This window comes from Cervus canadensis, chromosome 3 (genome assembly GCF_019320065.1).
Source record: "Cervus canadensis isolate Bull #8, Minnesota chromosome 3, ASM1932006v1, whole genome shotgun sequence".
In the NCBI taxonomy this organism is placed as follows: Eukaryota; Metazoa; Chordata; class Mammalia; order Artiodactyla; family Cervidae; genus Cervus; species Cervus canadensis.
Window position 1 is genome coordinate 96,803,856 of NC_057388.1, and position 16,497 is coordinate 96,820,352.

General features: G+C 39.1%; 1 protein-coding gene across 1 annotated transcript in view; it reads right to left on the reverse strand.

Annotated features, from left to right (window-relative positions):
• Positions 1–210: 210 nt before the first annotated feature.
• The window catches only part of SVOPL (SVOP like), an 84,096-nt gene continuing 67,809 nt past the window's right edge, over positions 211–16,497 (reverse strand). Inside the window, exons 15-16 of the mRNA XM_043463827.1 lie at positions 3,003–3,116; positions 211–824 (exon numbers count right to left, since the gene is read on the reverse strand). Coding sequence (XP_043319762.1) covers positions 813–824; positions 3,003–3,116 — 126 coding nt within the window. The 3' untranslated portion in view covers positions 211–812. The remainder of the gene's footprint in view (positions 825–3,002; positions 3,117–16,497) is intronic.

Here is a 16,497-nt window from a genome sequence, read left to right on the forward strand (position 1 = left end):
TTCAAGTCATTGGGTATGGATTCCACTTTTAAGAAGTCTACCATAAATCCAAAGAGCAACAAAAGACTAAATGTAAAAACGTGGGTGTTTTTCTTCCACAGCATACCTATGTGCATAGGTATGATACGCATGCAAGTGGTTGTTCTCCAAAGGTATATAATTACATCATGTAGAAAAGCTTGCTATACTCTAATGAAATTAGAGTCAAAATAGAATGTCTGGGGAAAAGTTTATTCCCAGCTACTTGGTTATTATATACATAAGACTGCAATGAATTTAAGCACATTCTTTTATGAATAAGTAATTTTCATTATCAAGTATGGAGGTCACAATTTAAGTATGCTAATTTTAATTGTGAATTTGATGACTTCTATTTGTTTTGAAAGGCTTAATGATACCACCTCAAACTCATGTCCTAGCTACAAAATTTCAATACAGCTTTTGCTGTATACCTCATGGGAGAATATCAAGTATAGGTTTTGTCTGATACTTATTACTTATTCATAGAAACATGAACAGACTTGATGCCAAGCAATGAAAGCCGGCTTCTCCCTCCCCATCTCTCCTAGATATCCCTCACCAACCTTAATGTATATTTTATGAAACTTCTCTATTGATCTCTTCCCTAAGAGACTATATATACAACTAACTTATTTCATCCTCATGTTTGTTGTTTTTCAAAAATACATGATCAATTTCTTAACTACCAAGTAGTGTACCAAAATTAAACCAGGTGTTTTTAAATGTGCCACAGCTCTTTGTGAAGATAAGAATATATTTTTCTTCTTTGGTAGACATAGATTTGCAGATCTTCATTTAATTTGCTGGAGAAAGAAGTAATAGATAATACATTTAATTTTTTTTGAAGTCTTCACATTCAGCTATCTGACACTAAAAACTAGTAACAGGAGGTTCTTTGATAAGGAATTAAGGGTCTAACATTTTTACCTGTGGACCTGACAATGCAATAGTACTTTTATAATTACAGATATCATTTAGGGAAAAAAATCACATTATACTTACCTTTTTTTTTTTTTTTTTAATCATTTACCAGGTTCATCAAAATAAGTTTTTTAAAGTAATTCTAAAGTGGAATTACTACTATTAACTATTGGCCAGGTTGGTTCATTCGAATTATTTGGGATGCTGTCTGTGCTGTTGAAAGGTAAAATTTGGGGCCTGTTTTAAACATTTTTAGAAGTTTTACTGTATTGGTCACTAGATTGTTTCGTATTTGAGATTTGCCCGAAGACATACAGCCATTGAGTGGCAGAGCCATCAAGGGCTACATTCCCACACAAATATATTTATTGGATCTGCATATGAAAGTTGTAGGAACTGGTATTATTAACATTAAGTCTTATAAACAGACATGTAAAATTATTTCAATCAACAGAAAAGGGAATGGTTTTTGTCAGTGGCTTATATGACTTGAGTCGGAAACCCATAAAGCATGTGAGATGATGAGCCAGATTTCATTTTATATGTATTATTACTACTTTAAAAAACCACCACCATAGAAAATTAGCATAAGATTTAGGACCACTTAATTTTGCAAGCTAGTTTAAATTCCAGTCCCTCTGTATTTAGCATGTTCCTTTATACAAGCTACTCAACTTTCCCTTGCCTTTCTTTCCTCAACTGTGTGAAGAGTGTGATAATCCTATTATTTAAAATTAAAAGGAATCATCTGAATCACCTAATACAATCCCTGGCTTTAAGGATTCAATGATTAGGTCACCTTTCTCAGTAAGAAACCTAAACAAAGCCCTAAATTTATAATTACTTAGCAAGTTATCTAATCTGTGATTAAAATGCATGTTACCTTAAAGTTAAAGGGAAAACAGAATAACACATCTTGAATCTAGAACAAGAAAAAATTGACACTAGCATATTGTGCTTTCCCCCTCTTTACTCAGTAGTGTCTTCCAGCTACTCAGACAACAAAACACATCTGTACCAGGACAAATAATTAACATCTGCCCATGATTCACTATAAATAGGATATGGGAGAGAGGGAAGGCTGCATTCAGCCAAACAAACACAAAGATTTCACAGTCCCATTTAGATGGGGCAACTCAGATCAGCCAAACTACAGTTAACTCTCAAACAGCACGGGGTTGAACTGTGCAGGTCCACTTTTAAGTGGATTTTTTTCCAACTGTAAATATTCTAGTACTGTATGATCTGCAGTTCATGGTTGGTTGAATCTGCAGATGTTAGGAACTGTGGACACTGAAGATTGACTAAGTTTTTAATACTGCGGGTTTTGACAGCCTGGAAGGTTGGTGTCCTAATCCCCTGTTCAGTGGTCAACTGTATACACTAACCTCAGCTTTCCCCCCTTTCCCGTGTGTGCGCGTACACACGTGCCCTTGCATACCAGCAATAAGCTTTGTGTTTAAGGCAGGGAGACAGAGCCAACTGTGAGGGCAGAGGGCTAGGAGAAGCTGTTTCTGACACGACTTTGCCCCCAGAAGCACACCTTATACTCCTGGGATGTCTTTTTATGTCCTTGGTGTCTGACTGTCAGTATTGGATGGCAGCTGGCGCAGGGTGGAAGTTTTTGCCTCCACTCTTACCACGGGCAGCTGAGAAAACTGGGGGGAAGATAGCGGGACCAACAGTAAAGACTCTGTGATCCTACGGGCAATGCAAACAGCTGTTTCTGACCCTATGGCCATGGTTAGCTCTGCAGCAGTGCTTATATACAGAGAGAAAAGTGGAAATGGTAGAATGCTGAGGTATCAGTAATACTCATTTTAATCCCAGTTCAAGCTTTACAGGAAGCAAAGGTTTGAAGTGAATAATCAGTGTGCTGCTCAAAGTTACATGGAAGAACACTGGAACACCCAGTTTTTCTACTGGAACCTGCTAAACAAATGTACCAATACGTAAGCACAGGCTTGGGCATTATCACTAAAAGAATTTTCATACTCCAAGCTCATTTCCTTTGGTCAAAAGGTATTCATTGAGAATACTTAGATTCCCACGTCACTTACCTGTAGGGCCCGTCCTTTAGTCTCAATGGGGAGAGTAAATGCAGAAATGGCACACACCACACAGACAGACGAGAAGAGACACAGGGCCCCCAGGAACGATGCACTCATAAGAACCTGCAAAGCACAAGGAATGACTCAATATACTGCATCCCGGTCACTTTTCAACTGATCTTCAGGCCAAAGGGAAATTAAGGATTCATCCCACCAAATACATAAATGAAAGGCTTTGCAGCCATTCTGTAAATTGTGCAATTCTGACATCCTAGATCTAGTATTTATTTGGGCCAAGCTTTTGTAGGCATTTTGTGTGACTCCTCCAGAAGCTGGGCATGATGTTAACATGCACCGGCCAGGTCAGACTGCTCCCTGCACCCACCCCTTGGGCATCATCGGAGCAAACCAATACCTGAGGCAGATGGGAGAGCCGCCTGTTTCCCTACGCCTTCTCATACCAACTCAGCTCGCTTCACCAGTAACCCTCTCCTTTCCTGCAATACCCCTTCTGCTAAAAGTCAACTTGCCCTCTTCAGTCCTGACAGGATGAACCAGGAGGAAGTCTTTTGGGAATAAAGGTAGTGTCTAGGTCCTGCCTTTACTGCCACTTCTATTTTGACACCAAAATTCTTACCACCCCCTGAATAATTCTAAACTAGCTCCACTTCATATCCTTTGCACCAGATTCAAAGTCCAAGATGGTGTGAGACCCTGCTGGGTTCAGTTGAGGTCACAGAACTGTGCTTCACAGCCAGGATCAGGGAGGGAAATCCCCTAGAGGGTGCTGGGCTCTGCTTGCTAGTGGGACTCCAGCAATCTAGCTGGTGTTACTGGATGTTCTTTCAATAAAGTCCTCTATGCCTAAGTTAACCCAAGCCAATTTTTATTGTTAGCAAGCAAGAACTCTTGATACCTAAATTACAAAAATGGCCAAAGAGGAAATGCTGATGGCTAACAGGCACATGAGAAGATGCTCAACATCGCTAATTATCAGGGAAATGCAAATCAAAACCACAGTGAGATGTCTCCTCACACCTGTCAGAATGGCTAGCCTCAAAAAGCTCACAGATAACAGATATTGCCAAGGATGTGGAGAAAGGGGAACTCTTATACACTGTTGATGCAAATATAAGTTGGTACCACCACTGTGGAAAACAGTATCAAGATTTCTCAGATAACTAAAAATAGGACTACCATATGACACAGCAATGTATTTTTGATATATACCCAAAACAAAAACCACCACCAAACAAGTGAAAAATACTAAAAAATCATCTGGGAAACTTGGTAGAAATGAGTCTTTTCAGGCCCCACTCCAGATTCACTGTATTAAAAACAAAGATCTGTAAATCTCTACTTCTAATGATCAGCATACACCAGGTACAAAGAGGGATATTACACAATGATAAAAGATTTAGTCCAACAAGGCAACACTCCTAAAGGCTTATACACCGAAGAGCTTCAGATTACATCCTTTCAGTAAAAACTGAAAAAGCCACTGTGGTGGTGTTTTAGTAAAAACCATTCCACAGTTGACAGAACTGCTAGACAGAAGATCAGCAAGGATAAAAACCTTTATAACACCATCAACCAACAGGAGTTCATTCACACTTATAGAACACCCCACCTAACAGCAGAATACATATTCTTTTCTAACCATGGAACATTCACCAAGACAGACCTCATTCCAGGCCATAAAATTAACCTCTAAGGATTTAGAAGAACTGAAACCATAGAATGTGTTCTCTGACTAAAATGCTATCAAAGTTAGAAATAACAAATATAACAGCAAAATTTCCAAACTCCTAAATAATCCATGCATCAAAACATCAAGAAAAATAAAAAGTAACATTGAGGGGAATGAAAATACAGCATATTAAGTTTGTTGGACACAGCTAATAGGAATAAAAGTATTTAGAAATAAACTTAAGAAATGTGTAAGACATAAAGAAGACTAAAACTTTACTAAGGGACATGAAAACTAAATTTGTTCTTAGATAGAAAAATAGTATTGTTTCTAAAAATAGTTCTCAAGGTAATCTGTAGTAACTCTAATGGATCTCAAGTAAAATCCCAGTAGGATTTTTGAGTCAATTTGGAGGGGAAAAAAAAAAGTTGATTCTAATCATTAACATGTTTAAAAAGCTCAAGAAACTTCTGAAAACATTGTACGGGTAAGGGAATCTTGAGGAGGTGATTAACCCAAGAGCCACTAAACAAAGTTCTAATCATTAGCAATATGATGATGCCAAAATAGATCAGTAAAGCAGTGAGTCACAAAATAGATCCAAGTATATGGAAATTGAATTGCTACAGTAGGAGCACGTGAATCAATTGAAGCAGACAAATGCTTAAGGACCAGGAAAGACAGCTAAGCATGGTGTTGCTTTTTAAAGCTGGATCTTTACCTCAGGGCTTAAGCATTAGTAAACTGTAAATAAATCAAAGAAATTAATGTTTTATTTTTTTTTAAATTAATGTTTTAGATGAAACACTGAAAGGCTTTGCTGTTTTAGAAATGTTTTTAGAAATATGGCTTAGTTGGTGCTGAAGGCCATTGAACATGACCCAAAACACTAACTCTTTAGGTGAAAATAACTGGTAGGTTGACAACAAAAAGTTTTAAATTTTATATGCCAAAAACTTGACTAGTAACTAGTAACATAACATCTTAAGGCACACCATGAACAAGGGAAAAATATCTGTAGTATAAAAAATAGTTCATGGCCTACAGAAATTCTGCAAGTCACATAAATAAGAAACACACACACACAAAAAAAAAAATGGATAATAAACAGAGGATAGATGCTCACCCTTACTAGTAACAAAGTACACATTAAGATAGCATATAATTTATTGTCCACCAATATCAAATAAGGTTAAAAAGGGGGTTTGGCAGTGGTCTGTGACAACCTAGAGGGGTGGAATGAGGCAGGAGATGGGAAGAGAGTTCAGGAGAGAGGGCAATATGTATACCTGTGGCTGATTCATGTTAATATATGGCAGAGGCCAAGACAATATTGTAAAGAAATTATCCTCCAATTAAAAAAATAGAAGCAAAAGCTTTTAAGTTTCATTAGGTCCCATTTGTTTAGTTTTGCTTTTAATTCCAATATTCTGGGAGGTGGGTCATAGAGGATCTTGCTGTGATTTATGTCAGAGAGTGTTTTGCCTATGTTCTCCTCTAGGAGTTTTATAGTTTCTGGTCTTACATTTAGATCTTTAATCCATTTTGAGTTTATTTTTGTGTATGGTGTTAGAAAGTGTTCTAGTTTCATTCTTTTACAAGTGGTTGACCAGTTTTCCCAGCACCACTTGTTAAAGAGGTTGTCTTTTTTCCATTGTATATCCTTGCCTCCTTTGTCAAAGATAAGGTGTCCATAGGTTCGTGGATTTATCTCTGGGCTTTCTATTCTGTTCCATTGATCTATATTTCTGTCTTTGTGCCAGTACCATACTGTCTTGATGACTGTGGCTTTGTAGTAGAGTCTGAAGTCAGGCAGGTTGATTCCTCCAGTTCCATTCTTCTTTCTCAAGATTATTTTGGCTATTCGAGGTTTTTTGTATTTCCATACAAATTGTGAAATTCTTTGGTCTAGTTCTGAAACTATAAGCAAGGTGAAAAGACAGCCCTCAGATTGGGAGAAAATAATAGCAAATGAAGCAACAGACAAAGGATTAATCTCAAAAATATACAAGCAACTCCTGCAGCTCAATTCCAGAAAAATAAATGACCCAATCAAAAAATGGGCCAAAGAACTAAACAGACATTTCTCCAAAGAAGACATACAGATGGCTAACAAACACATGAAAAGATGCTCAACATCACTCATTATTAGAGAAATGCAAATCAAAACCACAATGAGGTACCATTACACGCCAGTCAGGATGGCTGCTATCCAAAAGTCTACAAGCAATAAATGCTGGAGAGGGTGTGGAGAAAAGGGAACCCTCTTACACTGTTGGTGGGAATGCAAACTAGTACAGCCACTATGGAAAACAGTGTGGAGATTTCTTAAAAAACTGGAAATAGAACTGCCATATGACCCAGCAATCCCACTTCTGGGCATACACACTGAGGAAACCAGATCTGAAAGAGACACGTGCACCCCAATGTTCATAGCAGCACTGTTTATAATAGCCAGGACATGGAAGCAACCTAGATGCCCATCAGCAGATGAATGGATAAGGAAGCTGTGGTACATATACACCATGGAATATTATTCAGCCATTAAAAAGAATTCATTTGAACCAGTCCTAATGAGATGGATGAAGCTGGAGCCCCTTATACAGAGTGAAGTAAGCCAGAAAGATAAAGAACATTACAGCATACTAACACATATATATGGAATTTAGAAAGGTGATAACGATAACCCTATATGCAAAACAGAAAAAGAGACACAGAAATACAGAACAGACTTTTGAACTTTGTGGCAGAATGTGAGGGTGGGATATTTCAAAAGAACAGCATGTATGCTATCTATGGTGAAACAGATCACCAGCCCAGGTGGGATGCATGAGACAAGTGCTCCGGCCTGGTGCACTGGGAAGACCCAGAGGAATCAAGTGGAGAGGGAGGTGGGAGGGGGGATCGGGATTGGGAATACATGTAAATCCATGGCTGATTCATATCAATGTATGACAAAACCCACTGGAAAAAATAAATAAATAAATTAATTAATTAAAAAAAAAAATAGAAGCAGAAAAACACTCAACATGAAAAAAAGGCAGGGAGGGGTTGGTGATGATGGAAAGAAAGAGTGAAGCTTAAAATTGTTACTTATCAAGAGTATATAAATTTTTTAAATGAAAATAATTTGATAAGATTCATTGGAATTAAAATATACACACCCTTTGACCTAAAAATTATTCAGGAGGCTTTTCCAACATAAGAACACTCTTCCTTAAACATACTCTATGGTCACTCCCACATGACTCTGCCCTATTGTAAATGCCCTCCCTAACCACCTTACACCTTATCAGAGAAAAATAAACAATCTGATCACATGAACCACAGCCTTGTCTAACTCAATGAAACTACGACCCATGCCATGTAGGGCCACCTAAGATGGATGGGCCATGATGGAGAGTTCTGACAAAACATGGTCCACTGGAGAAGGGAAAGGCAAACCACTTCAGTATTCTTGCCTTGAGAACCCCATGTACACTACGAAAAAGCAAAAATATAGAACACTGAAAGATGAACTCCCCAGGTCGGTAGGTGCCCAACATGCTACTGGAGATCAGTGGAGAAATAACTCCAGAAAGAATGAAGAGACAGAGCCAAAGCAAAAACAAAACCCAGTTTTGGATGTGACTGGTGATGGAAGTAAGCCCGAGGCTGTAAAGAGCAATATTGCATAGGAATCTGGAATGTTAGGTCCATGAATCAAGGCAAATTGGAAGTGGTCAAACAGGAGATGGCAAAAGTGAACATCGACATTTTACGAATCAGCAAATTTAAATAGACTGGAATGGGTGAATTTAACTCAGATGACCATTATATCTACTATTATGGGCAAGAATCCCTTAGAAGAAATGGAGTAGCTATCATAGTCAATAGAAGAGTCTGAAATGCAGTATTTGGATGCAATCTCAAAAACAACAGAATGATCTCTGTTTCCAAGGCAAAACATTCAGTATCACAGTAATCCAAGTCTATGCCCCGACCAGTAATGCTGAAGAAGCTGAAGTTGAACAGTTCTATGAAGACCTACAAGACCTTTTAGAACTAACACCCCCAAAAAGATGTCCTTTTCATTATAGGGGACTGGAATACAAAAGCAGGAAGTCAAGAAATACCTGGAGTAACAGGCAAATTTGGCCTTGGAGTACAGAATGAAGCAAGGCAAAGGCTAACAGAGTTTTTCCAAGAAAACACACTGGACATAACAAACAGCCTCTTCCAACAACACAAGAGAAGACTCTACACATGGACATCACCAGATGGTCAATACCAAAAATCAGATTGATTATATTCTTTGCAGCCAAAGATAGAGAAGCTCTATACAGTCAGCAAAAACAAGATGAGGAGCTGACTGTGGCTCAAGATCATGAACTCCTTATTGCAAAATTCAGGCTTGAATTGAAGAAAGTAGGGAAAACCACTAGATCACTCAGGTATGACCTAAATCAAACCCCTTACAACTATACAGTGAAGTGACAAATAGATTCAAGGGATTAGATCTGATAGACAGAGAGCCTGAAGATCTATGGATGCAGGTTCGTGACACTGTACAGGAGGCAGTGATCAAGACCATCCTCAAGAAAAAGAAATGCAAAAAGGCAAAATGGTTGTCTGAGGAGACCTTACAAATAGCTGTGAAAAGAAGAGAAGCCAAAGGCAAAGGAGAAAAGGAAAGATATACCCATTTGAATGCAGAGTTCCAAAGAATAGCAAGGAGAGAGAAGAAAGCCTTTCTCAGTGATCAATGCAAAGAAGAAGAGGAAAACAATAGAATAGGAAAGACTAGGGATCTCTTCAAGGAAATTAGAGATACCAAGGGACCATTTCATGCAAAGATGGGCTCAATAAAGGACAGAAATGGTATGGATCTAACAGAAGCAGAAAATATTAAGAAGAGGTGGCAAGAATACACAGAAGAACTGTACAAAAAAGATCTTCATGATCCAGATAATCATAATGCTGTGATCATTCACCTAGAGCCAGACATCCTGGAATGAGAAGTGAAGTGGGCCTTAGAAAGCATAACTACTAACAAAGCTAGTGAAGGTGATGGAATTCCAGCTGAGCTATTTCAAATCGATTTCTAAAAGATGATGCTGTGAAAGTGCTGCACTCAATATGCCATCAAACTTGGAAGACTCAGCAGTGGCCACAGGACTGGAAAAGGTCAGTCTTCATTCCAATCCCAAAGAAAGGCAATGCCAAAGAATGCTCAAACTACCACACAATTGCACTCATCTCACATGCTAGCAAAGTAATGCTCAAAATTCTCCAAGCCAGGCTTCAACAGTACATGAACCATGAACTTCCAGATGTTCAAGCTGGATTTCGAAAAGGCAGCGGAACCAGAGATCAAATTGCCAACATCCATTGGATCATCAAAAAAGCAAGAAAGTTCCAGAAAAACATCTGCTTTATTGACTATGCCAAAGCCTTTGTGTGGATCACAACAAACTGTGGGAAATTCTTCAAGAGATGGGAATACCAGACCACCTGACCTGCCTCCTGAGAAATCTGTATGCAGGTCAAGAAGCAATAGTTAGAACTGAACATGGAACAACAAACTGGTTCCAAATAGGAAGAGGAGTACATCAAGGCTGTTTATTGTCACCATGCTTATTTAACTTATATGCAGGGTACATCTTGAGAAATACTGGGCTGGAGGAAGCACAAGGTGGAATCAAGATTGCCCAGAGAAATATCAATAACCTCAGATATGCAGATGACACCACTCTTATGGCAGAAGGTGAAGAAGAACTGAAGAGCCTCTCAATGAAAGTGAAAGGAGTGTGAAAAAGTTGGCTTAAAACTCAACATTCAGAAAACTAAGATCATGGCATCCAATCCCATCACTTCATGGCAAATAGATGGGGAAACAGTGCAAACAGTTGCAAACTTTGTTCTTGGGGGCTCCAAAATCACTGCAGATGGTGACTGCAGCCATGAAATTAAAAGATGCTTGTTCCTTGGAAGAAAAGCTATGACCAAGCTAGACAGCTTATTAAGAAGCAGAGACATTACTTTGTCAACTAAGTTCTGTCTAGTTAAAACTGTGGTTTATCCAGTAGTCATGTATGGATGTGAGAGTTGGACTATAAAGAGAGCTGAGCACTGAAGAATTGATGCTTTTGAACTGTGGTGTTGGAGAAGACTCTTGGGAGTCCCTTGGACTGCAAGGAGATCCAACCAGTCCATCCTAAAGGAAATCAGTCCTGAATATTCATTGAAAGGACTGATGCTGAAGGTGAAACTCTAATACTTTGGCCACCTGATGCGAAGAGCTGACTCATTTGAAAAGACCCTGATGCTGGGAAGGATTGAAGGCAGGAAGAGAAGGGGACAACAGAGGATGAGATCATTGCATAGCATCACCGACTCCTTGGACATGAGGTTAAGTAAACTCTAGGAGTTGGTAATGGACAGGGAGGCCTGGCTTGCTGCAGTCCTTAGTGTCGCAAAGAGTCAGACATGACTGAGTGACTTTACTGAACCACCCTACACACCAGACCACCCCCACCACCACCTCCTTCCTCCATTGTGTATGTGTTTATATATATATATATTGAATATATTAGCAAACTGTCTCTTGCCTATTCTCCACTAGAATATCACTTCAAAGAATCTGAGGCAGTTTTTACGATATTTGGAACATAAAAGAGCTCAATGACTAACACAGTTGCACAAGAACAAAGGTTTGCATGATGTTGAGTGGTCCCATTGTTTGTAAAAGCAGAAAGAAATAACATTAGAGACAACTTCTTCATCACCAAGGTAATGGTCATCTAATTATGCACATCTCTGCAATGGAAGGCTACACATCTACATAAAATAATGAAGTTGATTACACATACTCACATAAAACAATCATTAATGCTGAAAAGACAGTTGCAGTATGTAGATATGTGTGTAGATGTGTGTGGATAGACTGATGGATGGGCAGCTGTGTATATGTTTGAACATGAACCTGTCTACCTGTGTACTCACAGATGAGGATACATAGTGTAAAGAGGAGTCTGACTCTACTTCATGACAGCTGACAACCATTAAGCCTCACCCTTCCCTCTTCCCTTGTACTCTAACTTCTAAACAAACTGAACAGAAAGACTGGATGCTTCATCTTTGGTGCTGACAGGAGATTCAAGCCACACAAGCCCCTGACCTCACACAGGAACCCTCAAATCTGGCTGCAAGAAAAACTCCAACCAGTCTCCTTGCCTGCTCTCCCAGAGACCTCAACTATGTAACTAAGCAATAAACCTTTCATACCTTCTTGGTATATGTGTGTGTGTGATCAGTCTTGACATCCAACCCAAAATATTTGTTTGGGGGGCAGAGTTGGGGAGGGGGGCAGTTCCATCTGTCTCTGCAGGTGACCATGACAGGTAGACATGTAGAAAGATGTAGATATTTTTGACATACTTCTATCTACATATATGTAATAAGTTTATAGATACACACATACAAAACTGGTATAAGAACAGATAAAAGAGATAATATATCCATTAAAAAGACATCTGAAAGAATACACCCCAAACTGTTAAGAGATAACAGCAGTTATCTCTAGTGACAGAATTACAGAGAATTTTTCTTTTCTCAGTTACACATTTTTGTATTTGAAATTTTACAAGCAGATAGGGGTCTCAGTGCTAGAGTCCTGCAGTCCGTGGTTGAGGATTTTGGTCTTTATCACTGAGGAAAGGCAAGGGCAAATGATAAAGGGTTTGAAGTGTGAGAACAATGTAAGATCTGCGCAGATGCGGGGAGGGTACGAAGGCGAGTAAGAGCCTGGAGAGGAGCCGGGCCGGCTGCTGTACCCGCCGTCCAGTGAAGGCGACGGGAGGCCAAACCACAGTGGTGCTGGTGGAAAAGGAGAAAAGGCTAAGAACTTCGCGTCTATCAGGATGTAAAATCCAATGGTTTGGGGACTGGCTATGACAATGAGAGAGAATGGAGCAGAGGACAGTTTTCAGGTTGGACACAGATGCCATGCACTGATGGAAACTGTGAAGAGGAGTGGATCTGGGGAGAAATGTTACGATTTTAATATTGGCCGTGGTGAATTTAAGATGAGCTTGAAACATTTGAGCAGAAATGTTGAGGGGGCAACTGGATGTGTGAACGTGCAGCTCAGAGGAAAGCCCTGATCTGGAGATATAAAGTTGGGTGTCATGAGCATATGGTTGGTAATTAAAATCACAAAAATGGGTGAAATCACCTAAGTAGACAGTAAAAATATGAAAAGATGAGGGTCCAATGTTGAGCAATAAGATTTCTCAATAATAAACTGCAGAGGAAACAAACAAAAAATAAAATAAAATAAAATAAACTGCAGAGGAGGGGTACCATGGATTCAGAAAGAGCAGCAGAGATGCAAGAGAAAGACTACAAGGTGACGGATGCCAGGGAAGGGGAGAGCATGAGGGTGTGGCCATCAGAATCTAATGAGAGGGAGCCATCCCACGAGATGGAGGATTAAAAGACAATTGTATTTAGAGATGTGAAGCCAGAGAAACCATAGCAGGAAGCATTTTGGTGGAGTCAGGATGGTTGCAGCCAGGTTGGGACAGGAGGAGTGAGTAGGGGGAAAGAAATGAATACAGTGAAGAGAAAGAACTCTTTTAAGTAGTGTGGCTGCAGAGAAGAGAAAGTGAGTTTTACAGTCTGCAAGCTGTGGAATCTTAACATGCTGACCAAAAGATTCAATATGGAGGGATAGATTGGAATCACATGACACATATAATGATAAACCTGAAAAACTCATGAGAATCAAATGAAAACCCATTGGAATGAGTTCAGTAAGCTGTCTGTTTGAAAATCCATAGACAAAAAACTTAATTGCCTCTCTAACTACAAATAACTAATTAAAGTGTTAGGCTAGAAATTATAATGAAAAAAAAGATCATCTATTTGCAATAATAATGAAAAGCCTTAAAATGCCTAAGAATAAACATAACAAGATGTACACGATCTATTTGAAGAAAACAATAAAATCCCAGCAAGGAACATGGAATAAATGGAGAGAAAAACCTTGTTTTTACATGGGAAGACAACATTAAGAGAAAAAAATCAAATTTTCCTAAATTAACTGATACATTTAATGAATTAACAATTAGAATCTTAATAGGATTTGGGCAGAAAAACGAGGCATATTGCAAATAAATGATTCTAAAGGTTATCTGAGAAAGAATAGCCTTGAGGTGGGGCTTACACAGCCAAATTTGAAAATATACTATAAACCCCTTTTGACTAATGAAAAGAATATGACAATGATTAAATCAGACAGATCAATGGACTAAAATAGCAAAGCTAGAAATAGACCAAGTAATTGTGGGAATATAAGCAGACAGTTCTAATCCATAAGTAAAAAAGAGGGTATTCAATAAATAGTGTAGGGACAACTGGGCTGACATTCAGGAAATCATAAAGTTGTTTCCTGCATTTGACTTCACACTTTGATACTATGATGGCCTGAAAGAGGGCACATCAGATCGGGGATTTCTGGGTTAGAATCTGGGATACATACCACTTTGTGAAAATGAAGTTGTAGACTTAGTGATTTGAACACTTTTACACGTATGTTATGGGGGCTTCAAAGGTGGCTCAGTGGTAAAAGAATCTGCCTGCCAATGCAGGAGATACAGGTTCGATCCCTGGGTCAGGAAGATCCCCTAGAGGAGGGCATGGCAACCCACTGCAGTATTCTTGCCTGGAGAATCCCATGGACAGAGGAGCCAGGCGAGCTACAGTCCATGGGGTCACAGAGAGTCAGACATGACTGAGCACATGTAAGGATGTTCAGTTCAGTTCAGTCGCTCAGTGTCCGACTCTTTGCAACCCCATGGACTGCAGCACGCTAGGCCTCCCTGTCCATCACCAACTCCCAGAGTTTACTCAAACTCATGCCCATTGAGTTGGTGATGCCATCCAACCATCTCATCCTCTGTCATCCCCTTCTCCTCCTGCCCCCAACCCCTCCCAGCATCAGGGTCTTTTCCAATGAGTCAGCTCTTCGCATCAGGTAGCCAAAGTATTGGAGTTTCAGCTTCAACATCAGTCCTTCCAATGAATATTCAGGACTAATTTCCTTTAGGATGGACTGGTTGGGTCTCCTTCCAGTCCAAGGGACTCTCAAGAGTCTTCTCCAACATTGCAGTTCAAAAGCATCAATTCTTCGGCACTCAGCTTTCTTTACAGTCCAACTCTCACATCCATACATGACCACTGGATAAACCATAGCCTTGACTAGACGGACCTTTGTTGGCAAAGTAATGTCTCTGCTTTTTAATATGCTCTCTAGGTTGGTCATAACTTTCCTTCCAAGGAGTAAGCGTCTTTTAATTTCATGGCTGCAGTCACCATCTGCAGTGATTTTGGAGCCCAAGAAAATAAAGTCTGCCACTGTTTATACTGTTTCCCCATCTATTTGCCATGAAGTGATGGGACCAAATGCCATAATCTTAGTTTTCTGAATGTTGAGCTTTAAGTCAATTTTTTCACTTTCCTCTTTCACTTTCATCAAGAGGCTCTTTAATTCTTCACTTTCTGCCATAAGGGTGGTGTCATCTGCATATCTGAGGTTATTGATATTTCTCTGGGCAATCTTGATTCTAGCTTGTGCTTCCTCCAGCCCAGCATTTCTCATGATGTACTCTGCATATAAGTTAAATAAGCACAATGACAATATACAGCCTTGATGTACTCCTCTTCCTATTTGGATCCAGTCTGTGTTCCATGTCCAGTTCTAACTGTTGCTTCCTAACCTGCATACGAATTTCTCAAGAGGCAGGTGAGGTGGTCTGGTATTCCCATCTCTTGAAGAAATTTCCACAGTTTGTTGTGATCCACACAAAGGCTTTGGCATAGTCAATAAAGCAGATGTTTTTCTGGAACTTTCTTGCTTTATCGATGATCCAGCAGATGTTGGCAATTTGATCTCTGGTTCCTCTGCCTTTTCTAAAACCAGCTTGAACATCTGGAAGTTCATATTTCACATATTGTTATACTTCAATAAAAAGTTTAGAGACTTCCCCGGAAGTACAGAGGTTAAGACTCGTGCTTTGACTGCAGGGGGCACAGGTTTGATCCCTGGTGGGGAACTAAGATCCCACATGCCATGCAATGCAGCAAAAAAAAAATTTTTTAAGCTTACTCACCCTTTCTCCCAAAAAACACAAGGCCAAAGAAAGACTGGAAGAAAAGAGATGTGTATCTTTATCATTCTAATAACAGAACCCAGACACTGTAAGTAAAAATATTGATATATTTGAGTGCCTATGAACTTTAAGTTCCTGTACAAAGAAAGGGGAGCATAAATAGGAGTGAAAGACAAATGAAAAATTGGAGGGAATATCTGCAGTATATCAGAAAAGTAACTAAAATACTTTATAGGTATGAAGGACTGTCACAAATCAATGTTTTAAAACTGAATTTAAGATAGACAAGGAGTCAGCAAGCTAAAGTAGATACCCAATTAAAATATGAAAGGAACATTCAGTTTCATTCCTAATTGAAGCAATATGAATTATAATAACAAAGGGATATCATTTATTGTTGGTAAGGTTGGCAAAGATGAAAAAAATGAATAAAACCAGTTGACAAGTATGTGAAACAGTGGGGCCTACAATTTTGGCACAATCTTCCTAAAGAGAATTTTAGCACAGTGTATCAAAATGGAGAATGAGCAGACCCCCTGACCTACCAATCCAATTTCTAAGAATGATCCTAAAGAGGTAATTGCATAGTTGGATAAAAATGTAAGAACAAGGATACTTATAACTGTAGTTTATAATAGATATCAAATAGTCTAGACATTTA